The sequence below is a fragment of the Alexandromys fortis genome, unplaced genomic scaffold (genome assembly GCF_014885135.2).
Source record: "Alexandromys fortis isolate MF-2015 unplaced genomic scaffold, M_Fortis_MF-2015_v1.1 scaffold_7, whole genome shotgun sequence".
Classification (NCBI taxonomy): domain Eukaryota; kingdom Metazoa; phylum Chordata; class Mammalia; order Rodentia; family Cricetidae; genus Alexandromys; species Alexandromys fortis.
The window spans coordinates 2,216,655-2,239,824 of record NW_026067920.1 but is presented as its reverse complement, the minus strand read 5'-3'; the positions used below and the strand labels follow the sequence as shown (position 1 = coordinate 2,239,824).

Sequence of the window (23,170 nt, the reverse complement as noted above, 5' to 3'; positions counted from 1 at the left end):
CCGGAATGTACACTGCATGGCTCTGTCTCCACAAAGGACTCACCCTTCTTAATAGGGAGGAGTGTTGGGAGCCATTTGTCCAACCATTGGGTCTCAAAGCTCTGATCTTTCCCACTGGGCACTTACAGAGCACGATGCCTTAACACAGTCTACGACAATAGACACTGCGTGTTGCTCAGGGGCAGCATGTGAATCTTGAGAATTAGGTGTGAGGGAGATATTATGGAAAGATAGGATCAAATCTAGTTTTAAATCCAATGATATCCCAATTCAGTGATGTCACAGGGATATTGACAAGATCCGAAAATCTCAAACCCCAGCTCTCTTGGAACATGAAAGCAAAAGATAGAACAGATTCCCACAGTATATTCTGGGGAATTCTACCCCAGGATTTAATCAACAGAACAAAAAGGCACAATATAACAAAGATTGAGCATTTACATTTTATGTAAAAACTAAAAAGAAATGAAACAAATTAATGACAGTTAAAAATTTTAATGAAATAAATTAAAAATAAAAGATTATGAAATGAAGGAAGGTGGCAAGTTGCCTGAGACCATTGCATGGAATGCAGGATGTGTGCAGAGAGATGCTGAGTCCTTTGCACAGGCTCCACCCTTCCTTTCCCGCTCCCATGCTTGCTAATGTGCATAGCCGAATCTTCTGGAACTGCTCCTGCCACGGCAACACTTGATCCCATGCCCCTCTCTCGCTGCTGCGAGTGACCCTGAGACCTGCCTGAAGCAACTAACACACTGCCGGCCCAGTGCTGGGAAAATGATATCTAAGGTAAGACTGGCACACTGCCAAGAGACACACCACCCACAGGCTCACTATCAGACTGGTGCGTTGAGACCAAACTATGGAAAGACAAAAACATTCTTAGGAGAAAGTATCTTTGTGGGCATTGGAAATAGAAAAGCCCCCAGGGCCAGGGATGAGGGTTTAGAGCACATTTAGGAAAATGCATCTTGACATTTGGGGACTTGGAGATGAAGAGGAAAGGGTTAGGAAAGAGTTAAATTCCTTAACGAAAGCAGAGGGATACAGTAGTGCCTATGTAGTTAGGTCACACAGAGCAGGCCTGCATGTGACCATGAGAAGGCACATGCCACCTCAGGAGGACACTGAGTCACAGTCCGGTGGCCCCTGAGTACATACTGGTAAAGTCTGATGACATCCAAGATATGGAGGATCTGGCCACCCCACTAGCAAGCTGGTAAAATGAATAGAGAAGAAATCCAGCCAGCCCTGCACGCTACCCTATACCTGCCTGGAGAGGCAGCCCCGGAGCTCACTATGGCTCACAGGCTCGCTGCTGCCCTGACTGGAATAGCAAATGCTCTAGGCATCACCATCACCGTCTCATGATGGAGAATGCACACCTCAGAGAGGATCCACGTGCAACAAGGGGAAATTACCAGAACAAAGTTGAGCACATAAATCAAATGCCCAGAGCAGGAGAATGCCATTCATATCAATTTTTGAAACAAGCCCAGTGGTTGCATGTCTGATTACACAGAGACATACACATTGTCTTGAGCTGATATAAATTGTGATTTATGAGTTGCTGCATGTGTTTAAAGTTTTGCTTTATAGGTAAGCTATAAAGCAAACCAGAATGGTCCACCCCAAGCTCAAGATGGAGATAACTCCCAGGTAGAGAGCAGACAGGGGGGTGTAGCAGAAGGGCAAAGGGTGGGTTTTATTGGAATCTATTGTTTTCTAAGTGTAGAGAGCAAACAATTGGCAGATGTGTAATGGCTGAGCTGGTGAGGCTTCGCTGGGATGAAAACGACACCCTAATTCCACTACCTACCAGTGGCAAAATGCCTGCTTCCTATCCCCGGACCCCAGGACCACAGGACATCAGACTAAGTACAATAGAGGCAGGCTGGGAGGAACAGAGAGAGCATTTAAATGTGCACGAGTCCACCTCTGCCATCGGCCCCCAGGCTGGTGTTTTACTACATTCTGCACTTTTCTCTATATGTCAAAGATTCCATAATTAAAGAGAAGAAGCCGGGGGAAAGGGAATGCTCTCCACCCCCAGCAAAAACGACAGATTCCAACCAAGCCATCCATCCGGAGTGGAAACCTGCATCAGTCCACTCCAAAGCTGCAGAGACTCTTCCTGGCTGCCCCTTCAGCAGGCGCCAAGGTCAAAGGTACCTGTGGGATGGCCCAGGGGTGGCTCTGGTACAGAACACTTTGGGTCTTGGAAGCGTACCCTAATTCAAACTTACCTTGCCCAACAGCCACCCTCAGCGTAGATCCTGGAGGCCATAGCCCAGGATGGAGGGCAGGAGTGGGAAGGTGGGCTGTGGTCAGCTTTCTCCTGGCTCAGGATGTTCCCTTGCTTCTTTTCCCTGTTTGACAGCATTGGCGACAACTCTGTGCTCTCGGCTTCTCCTAGAGTGACCTCATAATCATAGAGTCTTCAAGATCCCGGCAGAGGTTTCCTAAAACCACACTGTCAACTCTCACTCATTCACACATTCGTGCATCCACTTATCTGTCTGTCTGTCCATCTACCTATCCATCCATTCGTCAACTCACCTACCCAGCTATCATTTTAACCAGCTAGCCACATACACATGCACACATACATCTACATACCATCTATCCATCACCTCCCATTCATCAGTTCATCCATCCCTCCACCCATTCATACACCCAGGCCCAACATACATGCCTAGCCCAGTCACTGTTTGATTGTGGCATCCTGCAGTCAACCATATGGACCTGACAGGTCTCCATGCCCAGCTGACTTGTATTCTAATAGTGGCAGAGGTAATGTAAGTAAGAACACAAGACTTTCAATGAGAGAGGGTTCCCCTTTGGGGATGGGGGTGCTATACATTGAGTGGCAGGGCAGTTCCTTAGGGGTTGACTGTGAGTGGAACTGAATGGTGATGGAGTCAGGACTGAGGGACAATTGTAAATGCATGCCAGACAGCAGGCAGCACACACATTCACTGAGGTGGACAGAGTGTAGCTTGACCAGATTTTACCAGTGAGCAGCTCATCCTCACAGACTCCCGGGTGCTCCAGAAGCACCAGCCACGTTGTCCTATGGACAGGCAGCATCAGTCTTTCCTAGATCTTGTTGGAATGCAGGCTAAGATCCCACCTCGGAGCCTGGCATCCAGATCTGCATCTCATCCAGATCCTGAGTCCTGGACAGGGAAGCAAGATCTGTTTCTGTACACCAGGCACATTCACTGGGGGTAAACAGCGCCCCCAGGTGGCCAATACTGGGTCATTAGGGTTTGAAGGATGTGACTACCACACAAAAAGAACATGCATGCAGGGTACTTCAGGGAACCACAGTTGTGTGGGAGGCCATTAGGAAATCTAATGCTTTCAAAGGCTGAGGACAATCATGCTAGGAAGGCTGAAAACACGAACCCCAAGCACAGTACTGTGCAGGGCCTCCTGAGGGGCTGGTCTCCAGAGGGTTCCAGGGAACAGATTTGTCCATAGGGCTGTTCCAGTTTTAGCACTCAGCACCCGGAGTCCTGCGATCTGTTCTGTTACAGGAGTCACTCGCCATACTAACTGCTGTGTCTTGCTTGGGGATGGGGCTAAGTCCTGAAGCATGGGCAGGCCTAGCAACACTCTCCCAGAGGGCAGAGTGGGTGGCAGCCAGAGTTCTGTTTCTCTTTGCTTCCCCTTCCCTTCACCTCTCTTTATCTCACGAACCTACGGCTCTGTTATGGAAGTGAGTGCAAATATCACACAAGCCCTCCGGAGACCAGAAGCACCCAAGTCCCCACATCCCTGTGGTGGCTCCAACTCTGCCTGCCAACCCTGACATCTGGGCCACCAGAGGTTTGGGCAGAGGGTTGGAAAGGGCAGGTGTGAGCCTCGAGGGAGGACTGAGTCCATCAGCAGCACCAGACTGTTTTTCAAGTCCCTGGGTCTTGAGTACCCAGCTGGGAGGGAGCAGGGATCTAGCTATGGATGAGGAGGGACAAAAAGTGTGTGACTGAGGAACAGAGGACAGGGCAAGAGCCAGTGGTCGTTTAGGAAATCCAATATAGATGACATCCAAGAGCTTAATGATGGACCATGCTCTGGGCTGAATGGTAGCTCCTGCAAAGAGATGCCCATGTCCTGAACCCCATGCATCACTGAGGAGGTGGGGAGTCTTTACAGAGGTGGCTAAGTTAAGATTCTTGAGATGATAACATCCCAAACCATCTGGCCAGGCGCTAAACCCAGCAGTCAGTGTCTTTAGAAGAAACCCACAGCAAGGAGGTCATGTGACAACAGAAGCAAGCAGAAGACTGAAGTAATAGCTCAGTCAGTAAAGCACCTGGCGTGCAAACAGAAGAACCGAATTCAGTGCCCAGAACCCCATGAAAAAAAGCAGGCATTGGGGTGCACACTTCTAGCTCTAGAGCTGGGAGGTGGAGCTAGGAGGGTTCCTGACTTGCTCATCAGCTAGCTTAGCCTTCTAGGCAAACTCCAGATCAGTGAGAGATCTGCCTGAAAAACAAAATAGTGAATGGCTCCAGAGGAATGGCATGGAAGGTTGATCTCTGCTTCCACAGGCACATGTGGGGGGGGGGGCATATGCACCTGTGGGCAGTGTGTAGCTTCATACATATGCACCTGCATAGTTCACAGCCACACACATATGCACCTGTGCAGTGTTTACCTATATACATATGTACGTGTGCAGTGTGTACCTATATACAAATGCACCTGCGCAGTGTGTACCTACATACATACGCACCTGCGCAGTGTGTACCTATATACATATGCACCTGTGCAGTGTGTACCTACTTATATATGTACCTGTGCAGTGTTTACCTACTTATATACGCACATGCACAGTGTGTACCTACATACATACGCACCAGCGCAGTGTGTACTGACATACATACGCACCTGTGCATATATACATCCACATACATACGCACCTGCACAGTGTGTACCTATATACATATGCACCTGCGCAGTGTGTACCTATATACATATGCACCTGCGCACATATACATCCACATGCATATGCACCTGCACTGTATGTACCCACACAAATATGCACCTGTACACATGTGCACACACATACATATGAACACACACAGAAGACAGAGGTAAGGACTCAGTGACTCAAGTCACTAGGGCCTGGCAGGGACAGAATGGGTGCGCCCTCCCTAGTTTTCAGAGGAAGAACTGCCCTGTGACATCATGGTTTTAGCCTTTGACCTCCAGGACTATGAAAGTCCATGGCTGCTGTTTTAAGTGTCCCAGTGTGGTCATTTGGTCCAGCAGCACAGTAACCACTGTGCCTTGAGCTTTAAGGATAGACAGAATATATAAACTCTGGCTTGAGTGAGAAGGCCTTGGCCAGGGCCTGTGAGTCCAGGAAAGGAGAAGACAGGTGACTTAATTCCCTGGTGCTGGTCAGCACATCTTAAGGTGGGAATGTCTCTCCGAACCCATTGTACTGATCAAAGGACCCAAGACTGGCGGAGAATACATACAGAAGATGCTGATGATGGGTCAAGGAAGCTGGGAGGGAGATGCTGCTGACGTGAGGTCCATTAAACACAGAACAATTAAAAATGCATTCAATTTCGATTTCCCAGAGCCATTTCCAGAATGTAAATACCAGGCCTGTCATTAAAAATGTATTTATTGTGATTACACAGGAGAATTCTTGGGAGGCTTGGTGTGTGTTCAATAAGTGTGTCTTTAATAACCCCATTTAATATATGCTCCCCAGACACTGGCACCTGAACCATCTATTTCACAGGCCTCAAATGCAGACAGCAGGTAGGCAGCACCCAGGAAAGGACCCACGGGCATACTCTCAGCCTCCCGGTGCTCCTTGCCCTGTCCCAGTGTGGGAGCAAGGTAAGAGCAGACAACACTCCAAAGAGAAAATGCAATCAGAGCAGCATGGAAACTGCTCCTCGCAGGGAATCAAGAGGATGCTGGGATACTGACAAACTGGCAAAGTTTAGATAAATTGTCAGACTGGTGCTGTGATCACTGGAACTTCCCCGGGTGGGAGCTGGGAGCACTGGACCCTCCCCGGGTGGGAGCTGGGAGCACTGGACCCTCCCCTGGTGGGAGCTGGGAGCACTAGACCCTCCTTGGGTGGGAGCTGGGAGCACTGGACCCTCCCCAGGTGGGAGCTGGGAGCACTGGACCCTCCCCGGGTGGGAGCTGGGAACACTGGACCCTCCCCAGGTGGGAGCTGGGAGCACTGGGTCCTCCCCAGGTGGGAGCTGGGAGCACTGGGTCCTCCCCAGGTGGGAATTGGGAGCACTGGGTCCTCCCTGGATGGGAGCTCAAAGACAGAATCAACTGATTCACTAGGAAAGTAATGGCTGTGCAGGCCTCAGAGCCATGTGCAGCTGGAAGCCTGGTTTACGAGCAGAGAGGGAAGGAATGCAAACTTGAGCTTCAGTCTTCTCAGACTGTTCAGCCCGTGCAGGCGCATCGGCACAAAAGCAGCATAATCTAAACACGGAAAGTCACTGCACCCGCGCAGGGGATGGGGGAAGTTTCTGGAAATGACTAGACCTTCTGAATGCATTTTTAATCAAGCCGAGAAACGTCTGGGTGGAGAGACCGTGATGAGAAAGGGATGGGAAAAATTTAAATCTGTTGCTTTGCTTTGGGGAAAATCCAAATTTAGACAACGTACCAACCTTGGGATGTTTTGGGAGCCACCTCCTTCCCTCTCACCGCCTCTCTCTCCTCCATTTCATCCCCACAGACAGATAAGAAACAGAGGTTCTGTAAAGGAAGTTTGCAAGGCCCACAGCTCTAAAGGGGCGGTTTGACCTCTGGAATCCCCCATCTGTTTCTGAAGAATTTGAAGCTGTCACTCAGGAGTCCCGACCCCAGGTAGCCTTCTCTGTCCTCCACACCCCATAAGGTCCCAATGTAGGACCTACACCCAGCAAGTGCCTTCAAAAGCCTGACTGCCCCCACGAAAGCAGCTCACTACTCAAACACCAGACACTGTTCCAGAGAGTTCCACTGCCTGCGCCTTTAGCCAAGCTGAGAGTAGAGGAAGCAAGCATTCCAGAAATTTCCAGGAAAGGTATCCAAGGGGGTGGGAACAGAGTAAGTAACTAGATTGCTGGCATCCAAAGTCTGGGGACTTTTATTGGATGTAGAAGAAGAAAGGAGACTCCCTCCATCCTTGTGGCGGCAAAAGGAGACACTCCATTGGGCGGGAAGGTGCCCCTCACACTTGCCCTCCCCAGGTAACACCCCTAAGCCAGGCTTCTAGTGCTACTCCCCAGAGAAGCTGATGCTACTAGAATCTTATGTTCATCCGTCTGTGCATTTTTCATTATTGCACACACGTGTACACATGTGCTCTGGTGCATGTGCGGGAAGCCAGAGGACAACTTGAGAAGTTTTCCTCCTACTATATGGTTCCAGAGGTTGAGCTCAGATTGACAGGCTTGGTGGCAAGTGCCTTTACCCACTGAGCCATCTCACCGGTCCCACCACTGGAATTTAACACCTAATTTATTCTGCAGAAGTATTCCCTTCCTCAAGCCCTAGAACAGCAAGACACGTCGAGAGCATCAAGATCACGTGAGGACAGCTTCTCCTCCACACAGGAACGTGGCCTGTTCCTGACCACTTTCCCCAGCATTGCAGGAACAGATTGATGTGTGAGGAGGTGAGTTCCTGGCTGGGAGAGCTGGCGCAGAAAGGCTGTTGGGGGGGGACAGTGACAAAACCCAAGGGGCTTTAGCACCACAGTGACCTGGGCAGTTCACCCCAGGTAACACTGTCATTGCAAAAAACCCAACCCGGAGCACCATGGGAACACATTTCTAACGTGCCACAGAGGGGTGACAAGTAGGGTGCCAGAGCCCTGTGGTACAAGCAAAGTCAAACCTAAACAGAGACCCACAGTAAGCAGGTGTAAGCAGCTCTTCCTGCAAGCCCTTCTGATGAGTCGGGCACAGGGATGCAGGCCTGGTCTCAGCACTCTGGGCACAGAGGCAAGAAACTGCATGATGGGTTTCTAGGCTAGCCTAGGATACAGACCCTATCTCAAACAAGCAAACGGTCCCAACTGGCAGGTCTTTTTCAAACCCAAATTAAAATGAATTAATCACTACTGGAAAAACACACAAAGAAGGCAAAATGATCCCACACCAAGAGGGACTACAGTGGTAAATTCCCGTGGGAGAAAAGATCCCACCCGAAGCCCGAGAGGTCCTCACGCCCCAACCAGAACTGATGATGATAATGGCCAAAATGGTCTCTGCAGCCTCCTCCTCCCTCCGCCCCTCTCAGACATCAAAGATGGTCTGATGTCTTTGGGCCCAATTCATGTTTCACGTATAAAGAGATACCCGCCTGGGTGGGTTATTTATTTACAGTTCTTTGGCTAAGCCGGAAAGAAAGCAAACTACCCTAACAATGAGGCCAGCCTGAGCTTTAGGGGGCTTGGGAGCTGCCTCGAGAGTCCAGAGCAGAGCCAGCGATATTGTGCAGTGACCTGGATTCACGCTGCCAGCCTCCTCCTCCCGGGAGGAGGCAAAAAGAGCCCCGAGAAAACAACAGACAGAAAAGAGCCAGGAAAGAAGCCTTCCAAACAGTTGTCCGTCTGCCAGGGCCCTTTGTCCCGCTGACGAAAGTCCTAATCCGCTTTCGACATCTCCATTATGTCTTTCTAGCCGTGGGGCCCACTAGTAGGCTGGAGCTGCAGGAGCCCAGGTAGGACTCCGGCCTCTGCAAGGAGACTGTGAAATGAAGACCCACAGGTATAGATAGGAAAAGAAAAGCCCATCGGGCTGACTTACCGCCACAGAGAACTTTCCAGAACCTTCCCCATGTCTGCATGGTAGTACTTCGTCAGGATCAAGATGACCTGTGGTGTCGACAGAAAGGAAGAATGTAGACATCAGCTGGTTTCAAGGTTCTGAGAGAGGATTGCGGTGACACTTTCCACCCAAACCACACTGGGACCCCCCAAACCACATTGCCTGATGGCAACATATCACAACTCTGAGACACAGGCCTTGCTTCTGCTTGGGAAACGCCCTTCTTCCCTTTAGGATGACTCTGGAGACAAACCAATCCTGCTGCCACTCGGGAATCATTAAACTCGGCCTCAGAGAATCCCAAACTGTGGCCAAATATTCAGCAAGGCTCTGGTCCCAGTATCCACACGGTGATTAACACTGTCAACTGGACAGGATCTAGAGTCGCCTAGGAGACAAGTCTTCGGGCGTGTCTATGGCGGATTTTCTATACTGGGTTAATTGATGTCAGAAGATCATGATGAGGTGTGTGGTACCAAGCCATGGACTGGGCCTGGATTAGGGAAAAAGGAGCGAGTGGGCTGAGCATCAGCACTCGTTTCTCTGCTTCCTTCCTGTGGATGAGATGCCACCAGCTGCCTCATGTTCCTGCTGCTGTACCTTCCCCACCGTGATGGACTGGACCCCTCCAGCTGTGCGCTAAAACAAAGCCTTCCTCCGCTATAATTTTTTTTGTGGGGTATTTTGCCACAACAATGAAGAAAGTAAACCGAACAAGCGCAAAGCACATCTGGCAAGCTTCTGAGGGCAGGGCTGTATGCACATCAATGCGCCCATGTACTGCCTGGTGTGGCTGACCTAGAGAGAAGCCGGCCCCTGAGGCTGTGCTGTCACTCTTTGTCCTGGAGTGCAGAGCGATGACAGGGGTTGGGAGGTGAGGGTGACAGCCGGAGGGGTCCACAAATCACCAGCAGACACTTTTATTTGTTAAACTACTCAACACACAGGGGGCCCATGACCAAGCAGTGAAGAAAATACAACTGCTCAGAGAATGGGGGAAAAATGTGTTCCAAAGCTCTCAGATGATCTTCAAAGCCCATGCATTGAGACAAAGAAAGAAAGAGAAGAGGGAGGAAGAAGGGAGAGAGGGAAGGAAAGAAGGAAGGAAGGAAGGAAGGAAGGAAGGAAGGAAGGAAGGAAGGAAGGGAAGGAGGGAAGCGGGCCATACAACCCAGGGGGAGACACGTTGGTTTGCAATTACTCTGCTAGTGGCTGGATTCTCGTGAACATCAAAATCCATTTCATTCCCTGCCAGTCCATATTACCAACACCTAACAGTCCCATTGTCATGGGAACCCTGGGAGGTGAACCTGGGCATGCTTGGTTCTAGTAGAAGTCCTTAGCCTCCTTAATTTGGGGTTACCACACTGGCCATGTCCACCCCTCTGGTCCTCCCTCATCAGGAGCAGAACTTCCCAGGCATGGGTCCCAAGAGACTGGCTGATCAAGTATCTGTTTTTCCCTGATGATTAGAGCGGGGAGCAAGAAGGGGAGGGTGTCGGCGAGCCGGGACGGCTTACAGCCACGAGGCAGCGATGATTAAAGAGAAAACCAGAGCCTTGTCAACGAAGGCAAGATTGGCTCTACCTCTGTCTGAACAAAGTGATTTCCTCCCGTCAGCACTCGGCCTGCCCGAGTCAGAGACAATCCTCCAAAGACAGAGAGGTAGGCAGAGTGACAGGGCCTCGCTGGGAAGGAGACAAGTGTGGTCTTAACCTATTGATTTATATTTCATACAGTCTGCTATCCCAGGGGGCTTCTGAGGAACTGGAGTGTGACAGCTGGAATGGACTTCAAAGACAGTTTTACCCACGTGCCCAGGATGAAATCATCCCCCTGACCTGGTCCATGGCCCGGGCCACCACGTGGGGCTCACCCTCCATTCTGGGACCAGGTCCTTGGAGACTCAGAAGCGGAGAGGTGGACAGTCTTCCCGGAACTCTCGCCTTCATACTCAGATTCTATTGCTATGGATGGTTCCAACTCATGCCTCCTGGGGACAGTACCCACTCAAGACTATACCGCATGCCATACCCATGCCAACCAGGCCTTTGTATACAGCTCTGCCCTGCGTATAAGTGCCTTGCCTGGTACCCTCTGCCCTTACATCACCTGTGGTGATTTGAATGACTATGACCTCTATAGGCTCATATATATTGCCTGTTTGGTCCCCACTGGTGGACTATTGAGGAGGATGAGGAGATACGGCACTGTGGGAGGAGGTGTGGCACCAGGGGTAGGCTTTGAGGCTTCAAAAGCCCATACCAGGCTCAGACTCATGATAGCACACTCTGTTTCTGCAGCCAGCCTGTAGATCAGGATGTAAGCTCTCAGCAATTGCTCCAGAACCATGCCTGCCTACCTGCCTGCCCGCCCGCCTGCCTGCCCACCTGCCTCGCCTTAGATTTCTCATTATGATGATTATGGACTAATCCTCTGAAACTGTAAGCATGCCCCCAATTAAATGTTTCCTTTTATAAGTTTCCTTGGTCATCGTGTCTCTTCCCAGCACTAGAACAGTAGCTAAGATACGGCTCCATGTCTTGGTCACTCTATCGGCCTCCAGATCTCTGTCTATCCCATACTGCCTTTAAGAAGGTTCCCAGAATCCCACACTAGGCTCAGCTTCTCATGGCCCCCATACCAAAGCTCATAGTTCTGTCCCGTGTTTAAGTGTGAACACTGGACAGTGGTGGGCGCAGGTTAACAAACATGTTACTGGGGCCTAAGTAACAAAAAAAAAAAAATACAGCAATGCCAGACAGGGGTCTTCATAACTCTGACTGAACCCCCACTTCCATGAAGAAGACCATTCAGAACTTGTTTGGGAGGACTGAGTCCTGCACCACCATCCCCTTAACTCCAAGTGGAAGTTTGTGCTTCTAAGTCAGAGGCCTGGTATCATATTGCTAGGGACTGCAACAAGACCCAATGATCTGGGTCTGGGAAAGACAGCCAAGCCAGGAAGTCACCACCTAAGATCCCACCAAACCCCATGTCCCCAGTCTCCTGAACTATGTTGCTATGGTAACAAAGCAGTGGAGGGAACCCACAGCCACAGCGACAGACATGTCTACACCCTGACAAGGGTGTAACCATGTTGCAAGGCTCACTCAACCCTTCACATGCAGAGCCCCCAAGATGGTCTAATCAGTGCCCTGTCTCTCAGATGGAGAAACCAAAACAGAGTCCAAATGTTTTGCCAAACCATACATGCTACGGGCCAAACCAGGTCTCAGTCCTGAATCTTGTCAAGCAAGCACAGGCTCCTCCATGTCGGGCCAGAAGCAGTTTCAGAAGTTTCTATCAGATGTGGTTTCAAGGACCTCAGAATTATGACACACCCTTCAGGGGTCCTGGCTACAGCTGAAACCTCCCACAAGAAGTTTGCAGCATGGGTGGAGCCCCCATAGCTGTGGGTACTTTGATCCGCACAGAAAGGAAACAGGAACATTGAGGCTTTCTTGACAGGAACTGTCCACACCCCTGGCCCGCAGGAGCCCTGCCCAGATGGCAGGAACCACCAAGCAGAACATAAGAGCAACTCCTCGAGGCCACAGTGGTCAATGGTCACCTTTATGGTCACCCAGTATCTCCTCTCACTTCTGATCTTCTGGATCTTAGGAACTGATCTCCTTTTTGCGGTTATCTCAAAGGTCTGGGGACCGATTCTGCTGACCATGGAGCCCATCTGACTTTGACTGGTACATCATGAGAGACCATTACAATTGTTTCTTTTTACTGCTGAGGAGATTGACAAACCCATCTAAGAAACCAACCTGGCATCACACACACACAACACACATACACATATCATGCCCAAGCCCAGGGCTTTCCGGGGTTCCCTGTTCATCACTGTCCCCAGTCCTGGTGACCTCTCCTTCCCAGAACCGGACATAAGGATTCTGGTGGCACGTTAAACCACTGAAAGCAACCCATGACATCCAGTTATAGAGGTTCTGAGATCACCGGACTGGGAGCCCCGTGAAGGACAGGGTCTGGCCAGCATTCCTGTTGAAGGGCTAATCCAAGCCAGCTAGTAAGCCCTTTGAGCTTATGGGCCAAACCAGGTCTCAGTCCTGAGTCTTCTCAAGCAAGCACGGGCTCCTCCATGTCGGGCCAGAAGCAGTTTCAGAAGTCCCCAGCCCTCAATCTTGATCTCATTCCTGAATAGCCTGACACTGAGGCTCTGAGGTTTGCAAAGTGACTCTCACGGGCCAGCAAGACCACTGAGACCTTCCTCACAACTCTGCCAGCACCTGCTTGCCAGGCCAGCTTTTCTCAGGATGTTGCAGGGGCCCACCAGAACATCGCTGCTCAGGGGAGGTCTCCTGGGACACTGAGATGGTCCCTGCTGTACCCCAAGGTTTCATCCAACACAGTGAGTCAAGGAACCAGCACTTCGGAGAACAGCCCATAGACCTCAAGAATGGCTCCAAGCTTGGCCTCCACCTGTCTGCTCATCGAAGCACAAGCTGCTTCTTCAGTGACATTAGAACTGGAAACCAGGGAAGCCCTTGCCTCCCACTGAGGCCCACACTTTCAGAACAGCCAACAGAGAAAGGTTCAGAAACAGTTTGCCTTCCTGGAGCCAAAAATAATCACAAAGAAAGGGAGGAGAGCCAACAAATTCTCAGGCCCAGCTTGATCTGTCAATCAACAGATAGCATGTTGTGCCAGGAAGGCAGAGGGGAGCGAAAGGGCGACTCCCCACAGGAAGGGAGAAAAGGAAGGAAAAAGGCCTTGTGAATCCGGCACCAGAAATCATGAGAAAAGTGAAAGGCCAGGGTCAGTGGTCCATTTACCACAGAGTCCCAAGCAGTATCAAATCCTCCCATCCAAGCAGGACAGCCTGCCTTTGGTGTGGTCTAGCCTGGGTTATCATTCCCCCCTGGAGTGAGACTGGTCTCCAGACTTCCCAGATCTACTTGTTTGTGCAGACCCTGGTCAGGTTGTACCTCTGCCATGCACATTCAGAAGTAGGTCCGGTGCTCATGTTTTATTCATTCATATGGGGAGGGACCAGAGCTCCTCCATCCCTGGAGGCCTGGTCCTCTCCATCCTCATTGTCACTGCTCAGTCCCTGGTAGGCCAGGTTGGGACAGGCAAGATATCCTTACCATGACTATCACTTGGGCCACTGTGTGCGATGATTCACATGCCGGGGTCACTCCTTCCGGTCTGTGCTCCTTCCTGCAGGAAGCCTTCCCTCAGGCTGGGTGCTGGGGGGGGGCACCTCCACCCGCCGCTGGCCCACACTGTCTCCAGAGCCTAGCCAGGTGCCGGCACATTAGTAATTGCTGAGCTATTTAATCAACTGAGAACCAGCTCAGATGAACAAGGCCAGCTCCCAGGGAGGCATTCCCACGCTGCCTTACTTGAAACCTGCCTGGGTGTGGAGGTGGGCTCCAGGCTAGGGGGGATTCCTGCCATTCCACCAGAACTCACACACTACTTGGGGTCAGAAGCTCAGCCCAAGGTCATGGGAGGATCTGCACTCGCAGCTCCTGGTGCTGTGATACACTGGCCCTCCTAGGAGGTGCCAGAGAGGGGAGATGCCCATGGGGGAGGGTGGGGGAGCAGACTGTGGGAAAACCTCTTCAACACCATTAAACAACTAAATCTTATCTCCTCCACTCCGAGCGTGACATGCATCCCACACAGCCCCATGAGTAGATGGGGTAACCACTTTCACTGCACAGATGAACAAAGTGGGGGAACAGAGACGAAAGCACGACCCTGGGGTCACACAGCAAGAACGCTGCTGGGATTTGAGTGAGGGGATGAGTGACGACAAAGGCAGGACTCTGACAGGGAAAGGCAGCCTGGGTCCACACCTGTGGTGCCCGCATTACCAGGCCCCAGCCACAACAACTCTGCCTCTGCATTTGGGTTAAAGATTCTAAGCAAGGCACTGGCCAGGGTGTATGTGATGTGATGTGTGCCACACAGCCGAGAGTGAGCCACGCAGAGGTCAATGCACAGTGCTCTAGAGAGGCTGTGGGATCCTATAAGAGGGTGCGTCCAGCAGCAAGCCACAAGCTCCTGACTCCTGGGAAAGCAAGTGCTTCTGCCAGACTGACCCAGACCCTCCCCCTTCCGTCCTGTTCTAGAAAGGCCTGACTCTCTTGGGCCTCAGCAGGAGATGCCCCCCAGGTTCCACACCGCTAAAGCTTAATTCCTCTGCCCCATGGTTGTTCAGGCTAGACAAGACCTCGACTCGAGCCTCTAAAATGGAGTTCCCGCTCCATCATGGCTTCATCAAAAGGTTGCTGCCCTTTAGAGAATGACCATGCAAAGATGTGACACCTTGTGAAGTGCTGTCCCTGGGGAGGGGGGTACACTGGAGACCATTCTGATTGCACTAGCCAGAAGGAGCATTCGCCCCAAATACCCAGAAAATCGGAAGCTCTGGGACTACTAGGCTCTCAGGAGGCCCCTCTGAGCCAGAGGGAATTAGGCATGGCCCAGTTAAGCTGACAGAAGTTCACAGCCATGCTCTGTAGACGGCAGCATGCCTACTGTGCAAATGGCACAGCCTGCCAGGTAGGTAGCCGAAGCTGGGGACAGAGAGCAAGAGCCCCAGCCCCACAATGGCCCCTCCCTCCAGCATGAAGCAGACTGTCTGTCATTCTGGAGGCCCAATGGTTGGTGGTATTGGAGGCAGCAGTATACCGTTGACTCAGTATCTATGGGGATATGGTCAGTGACTTGGCCTGCTTGAGCCTCAGTGTCCCCATCCACCCAGTGGGGCAGGGGTTGGCCAAATCCAAGAGCCCTCACCAGGAATGCCATACTCAACCACAGAGGCTATTTTTGCAAATACTCGAAGGTCCTCTCTTGGGATCATCTCACCTGCCACCCAGACGCAGAGGAAAACCTTAGATAGGCTACAAGCAGGATGCGAAAGACAGGCCTGTTCATCCATAAGTCTCTTTCAAGGACCCTCCTACAAGCTGTCGTGGAAGCATAAGTAGCCCTGCCCTCTTACAGGGGACAATCACAGCAGCTAAAGAAATCTCAAACCCATTTGTCTTCTGACCTGGCAACTCCACATCTGGAGCTAGCCTGCAGATGTTCCTCCACTGAAAACACAGATGTCCTCGGCAGCTCCAGCTAAAGACTGGAAAGAGCACACTTCTAGCCCTGGGCAGGGAGAGAACACTCCTCTGGCAATCAACGGAGCACCATGAGGGGGACTCACAGGTTGGGTGAGGATGGGCATGAGTGGGAAGTCCTTAAACTACATACCATGTCATTTTTACATTAAAACAGAGGACAAGGAAGGACCACAGTGAGGGGCCATGAAAACCTTCCAAGTAGTCCCTAGGGGGGTGGTGCAGACTTCAACCAGACACGTCCAGTATTCAGCATCTTTTAAACCCCGTGTTCCAAAGAAAGTTTTTAAATAAAATCACCAGGCTGCCTCCTCCCAAGATCCCTATTTCATTTCATCCTCTAGCAAGCAAGCCTCAGAGGCAGGGGTGTTCTTTGCCAGGCCTAAGACCACCTGGCAACAATCTGGCTGCACCTGGCAGGGAGGACCTTCTCTGGCTGCTCGATTCCGCCATATGTGCTCTGTGTGCGTGAGTGTGTGTGTGTGTGTATGTGTGTGTGTGTGTGTGTGTGTGTGTGTTAGAAGTAACAGACAGGAACCGTCCAGTGTATGGTCGTCCCATGGATGAGGCCAGCAATAACCTTTCTTTCATTCTGAATATGATTTGTCTGTTTGGTCTACCAAACATGAGAAGATATTCTTCTCCACTGGTGACACTGACAGCCATGGCAGAGGAGACCTGCTCTAAACTAAAGCATTCAGCTGGTACCCAATAAATGTTAGCTTCTTTTCTCCCCGACGGCAGTCACATGAGAAGTCAAATTTTGTTGGTATACCTGTGAAACAAGCTTGCTGGGGAGTAACTGAGGTCGGTCTAGTGAGGGTAGATCAAGGTAGAAGTCCTGGAGGTGGTGTCTGTCCTGCCTCATGGCCTAAGAAACTCTGGCTCTTAGGTGGCCAACTTAACCTTGCCCAGGCTTTGACTGCTGATGCAGGGACAGCAGGAAGCCTCTGGAAGAGCCCAGGCTTTCTGAGCCTAAGCCTGAGGTGTGGGCAGACGATGCCCTCTTAAGGCAGCTGGTTCCAGTTCGTGGGTCAGTATCATCATTTCCACATCCCAGACTCGAAGTCAAGACATCGAGACAGAGTCCATCACAGGCCCATCAGGAGATCACAGAGCTACAGTCGGATTATGGCAAGCAAGGATCAGTTTTCTGGATTAATCCCTGGGACTCTCCTAGCCTGACCAACCACTCCACCCCATTTGAAACTCTTTCTCTGCTCCCTACAGCCCAGACCCCCTCTGCCATAAGGCAACCAGCCAGGCAGCATAGATCTTGCTACTACCTGCCCAAGATTCCTCCTTCCTCCTCTATGAAGAATCAATTCTATTTAAGAGAAATCAATTGGGCATTCTTTTACTAGGGGGAGGATCCATACTTAAAAGGGGATGGGGCAATCCAGTCACGTTAGGAGGCCAGGCGGAGTGCTGGCTCACTAACTCAGGAGACCTCCATCAGGGTACCTCAGTCAGGTCAACAAAGCACCAACCCCAAATACCCACAAGGCTCTGGTTCTGGCCATGGCCTTTCTCAAATCTGCCCCAAAGTCCTAAAGCACTGTTTGTCGATGCCCAGGGTCCCTGCTGAGTTGTCTATAGGAGCTAAGCCCACGTTCCTGGGTTCCTACCTGCTGTATGGTCCCCTCCTCATGTATAACCCATGTCTCCTGCTGGAGGCTCTGCATTCAGGGGCTTGTCAGAACCCTGTTTGGCAGCACCCACCATGTGTTCCTCTCTGAGGAAGCCACTCTGTCACCGGGGGTCGCAGTGAAGACAAAGTGAGTCCAAGGTGTAGCCTGTGCACGGTGGGTATGTCGCTGAGGTGAGAAGTTAAGGTCAGGCTTGCGGTGAGGTCTAGGGTTCTGTGTCAGAACTAGGGTCAAGGCTGGGTTTGATTTTGGGTTAAGCAGAGGCAACAGTTAGAGCTGGAGCTAAGATAAGGTTAAGGAATGAACTCTTTAGACTGCTTAGGACTGGAGTTTGGATTAGGGTTAGAGTTATGATTAGGAGTCTGGTTAGGAGACAGGGGAGAAAGGGAGAAGTGGGAGAGAGGAGACCTGAGGAGAGGGGAGGTGAGGGGAGGGGAGGTGAGGTGAGGTGAGTGGAGTGGAGTGGAGTGGAGAGGAGAGGAAGTGGAGGAAAACAGAGGGAGGAGGGGGAGGAGGAGGAAAGAATTGGGAGCATTTACCAGAGCCCTGCAGGCTCCTGCCCCTCCGCCTCATGAAGGAACAGTGAAGAAAGAGACAAAAAGCCTGTGGCCACTCAGGAAGCAGGCTCTGGCCACCAAGGCCCAGAGGCGTCTCCCTGTGAAGGGTCAGGCTCCTGGTTGCCAAGGTCCTGGGCTGCATAAAGTGCCATCACCGGGAGAAGGCGCCACGGGGGGACGAGCGCACAGGCACTGTGCTAGACTTGCTGCAACTCATTACTGTTTTCTTACTATTTCAAAGTAACAGTTTATAAGAGAGGACTTCAAAAATACACCAGTCAAATGGGAAAAATAAAAATGCTTTAAACAGGAGAGCCCGGTCCTCAGACACCTCCTACCCCTGTGTGCCAGGAAATACCCTACATCTGGACCCTCAATCCTCCCTCTCGAGAACCCAGCCCATCGTATATGCCTCCAGGACTTCGGAGTGCAGTCTTTCCTGGATGACAGGACAGGAGTTGAGAAGAAGGGAGAAGCCGGAACAGGAATGGCCCATGTGACCCGGCCTGCTGGTGCCTACCGCCCTTCCTCACTGAGAGAAGCCAGGAGTTGGTGCAAAACAAGAACCGTCATCCCACCAGACAGAGTCTTAGGGGGCACCAGATGCACGATTGGCCCAGGGATATGTCACGGTCATAACTCACCTTGTGGACACTTGTCACTTAGAGGAGTTTAAGGAGAGATGTTGAAGAGGCCCCTGCAACCTCTGCATAGCTAGCTCGTCTTCCAGGGAGGTGATGTGGCATGGGACACCAGGTTCTAGCTGTGCTCACTAATTGGACAGACATGGACATCAGGGATGCATCTTCTTGCCACAAAGCTAGGTGCGTCTCCTCATGCCACCTCCTTACTGAGGTCCTACTATGCCCCTTGCATGGGCATCACCTCTCTTAAACCTCGCTTGCTCTCGTCCATGTGAGACATGTTGCCCCCATCTGTGGGAAGCATAGCATCATGGGGGAGGTTTATCTAGCCAGTGTTACACAGCCCCAGAGGTGAAGGTCTGGACTTCTGGCCTGACCTCTCACCACTATGCAGCCTCTTTTGGCTGTTGTCAGCATTGCTGGAGGAAAGAGTGCCCCTTGCCAGATGAAAAGGCAACAATAGGCCAGGTGGCAACAGTCTGAGTCCCTGCGGTGACTAGACTCACATCCTGAAGTGTAGGCTCAGCAGGGCACCTCCTCAGACTCTGAGCCAGAGCAGCCTCCACTGCAGGCCCTGCTCCCATGTGGCCTTTGCCTGGAACCCAGGTTGTGCACCAGGGCCACACTGTCGCCTGCACTCCTGTCACACTATGAGAGATTCCAGAAGAGGACCAAATGAGGCCTCCGTCATCTTTGCAGAGATGGAGGCTAGCTCTGGTTTGAGAGGGTGGTGGGACTGTGTTTCACGGTTCCTCTGACTCCCCCACCTCGTCAAACTCAGCAGAACCGAGTTGCAAAACCAATGCCAACATGGTTCAGAGAAGCAGGCCAGCATGACAGTTCCTCAAGGTATCAAAGCTCCTTGCTAGGCTCTCAGGGACAGGGGCTCTAATCCCCATATTTGCCACAAGTACTCTGAATATTTGGGGATTAAACAATTGAATGCACATGGGCATAGCTCCCAAGCTCAGTCGTATATACGTGAGGATGGAGAGATGCGCGGTTCACCTGAACACTCCCATCCTTCCAAGCTGGAGATTCTTTTCCAGCAAACTTGAAGCTTGTTCCTTCTGTTCCCCACCCAGCACCTCTCTACACCCCAGTGCTCACTTCAGGGATAACTTTGGGGACCTGCTCTTCAGTTTGGCCAGGCCAAAGTAGTATCATATCGGGAGCCCTGCAGTTCTTAGATGGGGGGGGGGGGTAGACTGAGTGGTGCCCCAAATGGATTACTGACCCAGACCTGAGTGTGGTCTTGAGTCTTTGTGTATGTCACTTAAGATCTCAAGGTGAGAACTAGACCCTCTGAATGTGGGTGACAGTTGTGTGACTTGGGCAGTCTGTGGGACCACTGGCAGTAGGAGCAGGGTTTATCCCTAGTGCATGAACTGGCTTTTTGGAGCCCATTCCCTATGGAGGGATACCTTGCTCAGCCTTGAGTATTAAAAGATACTTTGATACACAGGGAGGGGCTTGGTCCTGCCTCAACTTGATATGCCAGACTTTGTTGACTCCCCATGGAAAAGAAAGCCTTACCCTTTCTGAGTAGATGGGGGTTGGGAGCTGTAGGAGGGGAAGTGTGGTTGGTATGCAAAATGGAAATAAAAAGCTTTGAAATAAAAAAAAAAAAGATTTTAAGGGGAAATGGTCCTAAAGTCCCAGAAAGGCCTTTTCCAAGACGAAACAGTGGCTCCAGTAAGACAAGCAGAGGCAGTGTTGTGTGTAGCCAATGAAGACTAGAATTGACAGAATCATTTTGTTCTCCAACTTCCAGTTCCCTAGCAGTGAGGTGAGACCCAAGACACTCTCCTGCTTCTGTACTGCATCTGGGCACATTGTTATGTCAGCCCAACAGACAGACAGACTCCCGCCTCTCAAAGATGGGAACACAAAGGCTCGGATTGCCAAGGGGATGCACCCAGAAACGTTCCCCAAATCTAGGTCCCCTTTCCACCATCCCTAACTGCTACTCACAAGAACTGGTCCCAGATGACAGGCCCTGCTTGCTCCTTCCACAAGCCCTTGGGAAGTTGCTGGGGTCCAGCAGGGGCCGTGGAGCCACATGACTCAGAGCCTAACCCTTCATCAGTCACCCGCCTTTCACAGGCACAAAACCAGCACTTTAAAGAGGAGCTGAGAATGAGCTGGGAAAGGACCCCATAAATCAAAATCAGCCAGCAGAAAATAAATGTATGAGCGTTACTGATCTGTAGAGAATTGCATTTCTACATTGACTCTGTTTAAGGGATAATGTGTGTTTTAATGGGCGGGTCTCTGCAGGCTTTTCCCACCGCAGCCATCCTTCCCAAGTATTATTTACTCTCCATTTTTCATAACCTGATTGAGTTTTAATTCACCCATCACTCTTTCTTAATAGTCACTGTAAGCAAAAATTATTAATGAAATTACACGGTTCTTTTTTTCCCCCTCTGCTGTTGAACACGACGCTCATGGGCTCCTACCTGAAAGAGCCGGCGTTTCTCAGATCTATTTTTGGCAATGAGAGGTAATTGGACAAGCCGTGGTGCCATTTCTGCTCAGATGCTTCCACACTAGCAGTGCCTGGGGTATCTCCCGCAGGTGGATGAGGGATTCTGAGCCTACTTTGAAACCAGAAATTCCTTAACTAGCTTTTAGACTCTCCCTCTTTCCCCAGATCCCACCAAATGTCCATATGTTCTCTGCCTCTGAGAGTCTCTATTGGAAACAAGCTGTCATGGCAGAGCTGAGGGGCCTGGCACTGGGCAGTGGTGGCTGTGCTTGCTTAAGGAGGAAGTGGTAAGCTGAGTTAGCTGGGAGCAATGGCCTCTGGCATGCTCAGGAAGAAGAGGCTTGGATACCAGCGGAGGCAGAGGACCCATTGCCCAGTTCAGGCTGGGACTGTAAGGGCTATGGAAGGAAAGGCTTCTGTCCCATTCTTTGGGCTGTTCTGTAACTTCTCCCCTCAGGAGCCCAGGTACCCAGGCTGAATGTAGCAGCGAGACAGAGGCTGTGCGGTGCAGTGGGAAGGGAAGCTCTGGGCTTCTGTGCTCCTGCCAGGGTTGTCTGGGAAGGGGGCTAGAGGTACCTGCTCCCTGGGAACAGCTTTCAAAGAGAAGGTTTAAATGGTGCTTGATGATGGTGGATGACAGGGGCAGCTGAAGTGATGTTCCCTGCAGTAGGGAAGATGGGCATGTGGGTACATGGGGTTTCTAAAGGAGGGAATATTTCTGCTGTACTTATGGAAAGAGTCTGACATCACTTCCTGGGAAAGGCTGGCCTCTGATGCCTGCAGCCCCCAGCAGAGCATACTCTTCCTGGGCCTCCTCCCACTGTGTCCTGGTGTCTGGCTAGCTGCCACTGTGTAGGGATGGCCACACAGCTCAACAGTAGGTCAGCATAGCCATCCTGTCCACACACAAGCAGGATCAGTCTCATCTGGGTGGGCAAACAGCTCAGCCCGAATCTGACATTCAGGGCCATCCTGAAACAAATACCTGCACTAGGGGCGTCTTTGTGGGACTTTTACTAGAGCCTGGGCCTTAAACACCCCCAACCTGAGTTCAACATATTAAAGGCTTTGTCCCCAGGGTGGGCCTCTGTGGGATGGAGAAGCCCTTGGGAAGTGGGGCCTAGTGAGAGGTCCTCACAATATTGGAGCACACTCCTGAAGGGAATTTGGGGATCTTAGCCCCTTGCTCTTTATCTTTTGGTGCCTCTCCTGGATGAGCACTTTAGCTCCTGTCTGTACTCCCTCCCACCTAGATACCGCCACGGGCCAAAGCAACAGAGCCAACTGACCATGTACTGCAACTGACAAAACCATGATCGGGCTTTCCTGTTAGAAGCTGGCACACTTGGCTGTACTACAGTAGCAAAAAGATGACTGGTTTTCTTCTTCATTAAGCTACTTCTTTCCCTTAAATAAGAATCTCATACAGCATCTCAAGATAGGCAAAGGAGTATGACTAGCCAATCCACCAATGAGAGATAAGGGAGACCTAACATTTGTAGCTAAGTATCTGCAGAAAGTCTGACACTCCAGAAGCTAAGTCATAGGGTATGGTACTTAATACTATCAACATAATGGGGTCCAGAGTCGCCTAGGAGAAAGGCCTCAGGGCGTGTCTGTGAGGATGATTCTAAAGAGGTATAATCAAGGAGGGGAGATGCAACCAGTAAGGGCAGGAACCATCCCAGGGGTGGGGTCCTGGACTGAATATAAAGGAAGAAAATGAGCTGGCCACCAACGTTCATCTCTCCTTCTGCTTTCTGACTGTGGACACTACACCAAGCAAGGTCCTGCCACCCACCATGCCTTCCCAGACAGCGGAGTGTACCCTAAGACTGTGAGCCCACCTCTTCCTTAAGCGGCATTTGTTGCAGCAGCAGCAACAACAAAAT

General features: G+C 51.1%; 1 protein-coding gene across 2 annotated transcripts in view; it reads right to left on the bottom strand.

Annotated features, from left to right (window-relative positions):
* Nucleotides 1–23,170, bottom strand: part of Sorcs2 (sortilin related VPS10 domain containing receptor 2) — a 373,938-nt gene that overhangs the window by 202,988 nt on the left and 147,780 nt on the right. For both annotated transcript variants that reach the window (XM_050141233.1, XM_050141234.1), the window contains exon 2: nt 8,799–8,866. In XM_050141233.1, coding sequence (XP_049997190.1) covers nt 8,799–8,866 — 68 coding nt within the window. The remainder of the gene's footprint in view (nt 1–8,798; nt 8,867–23,170) is intronic.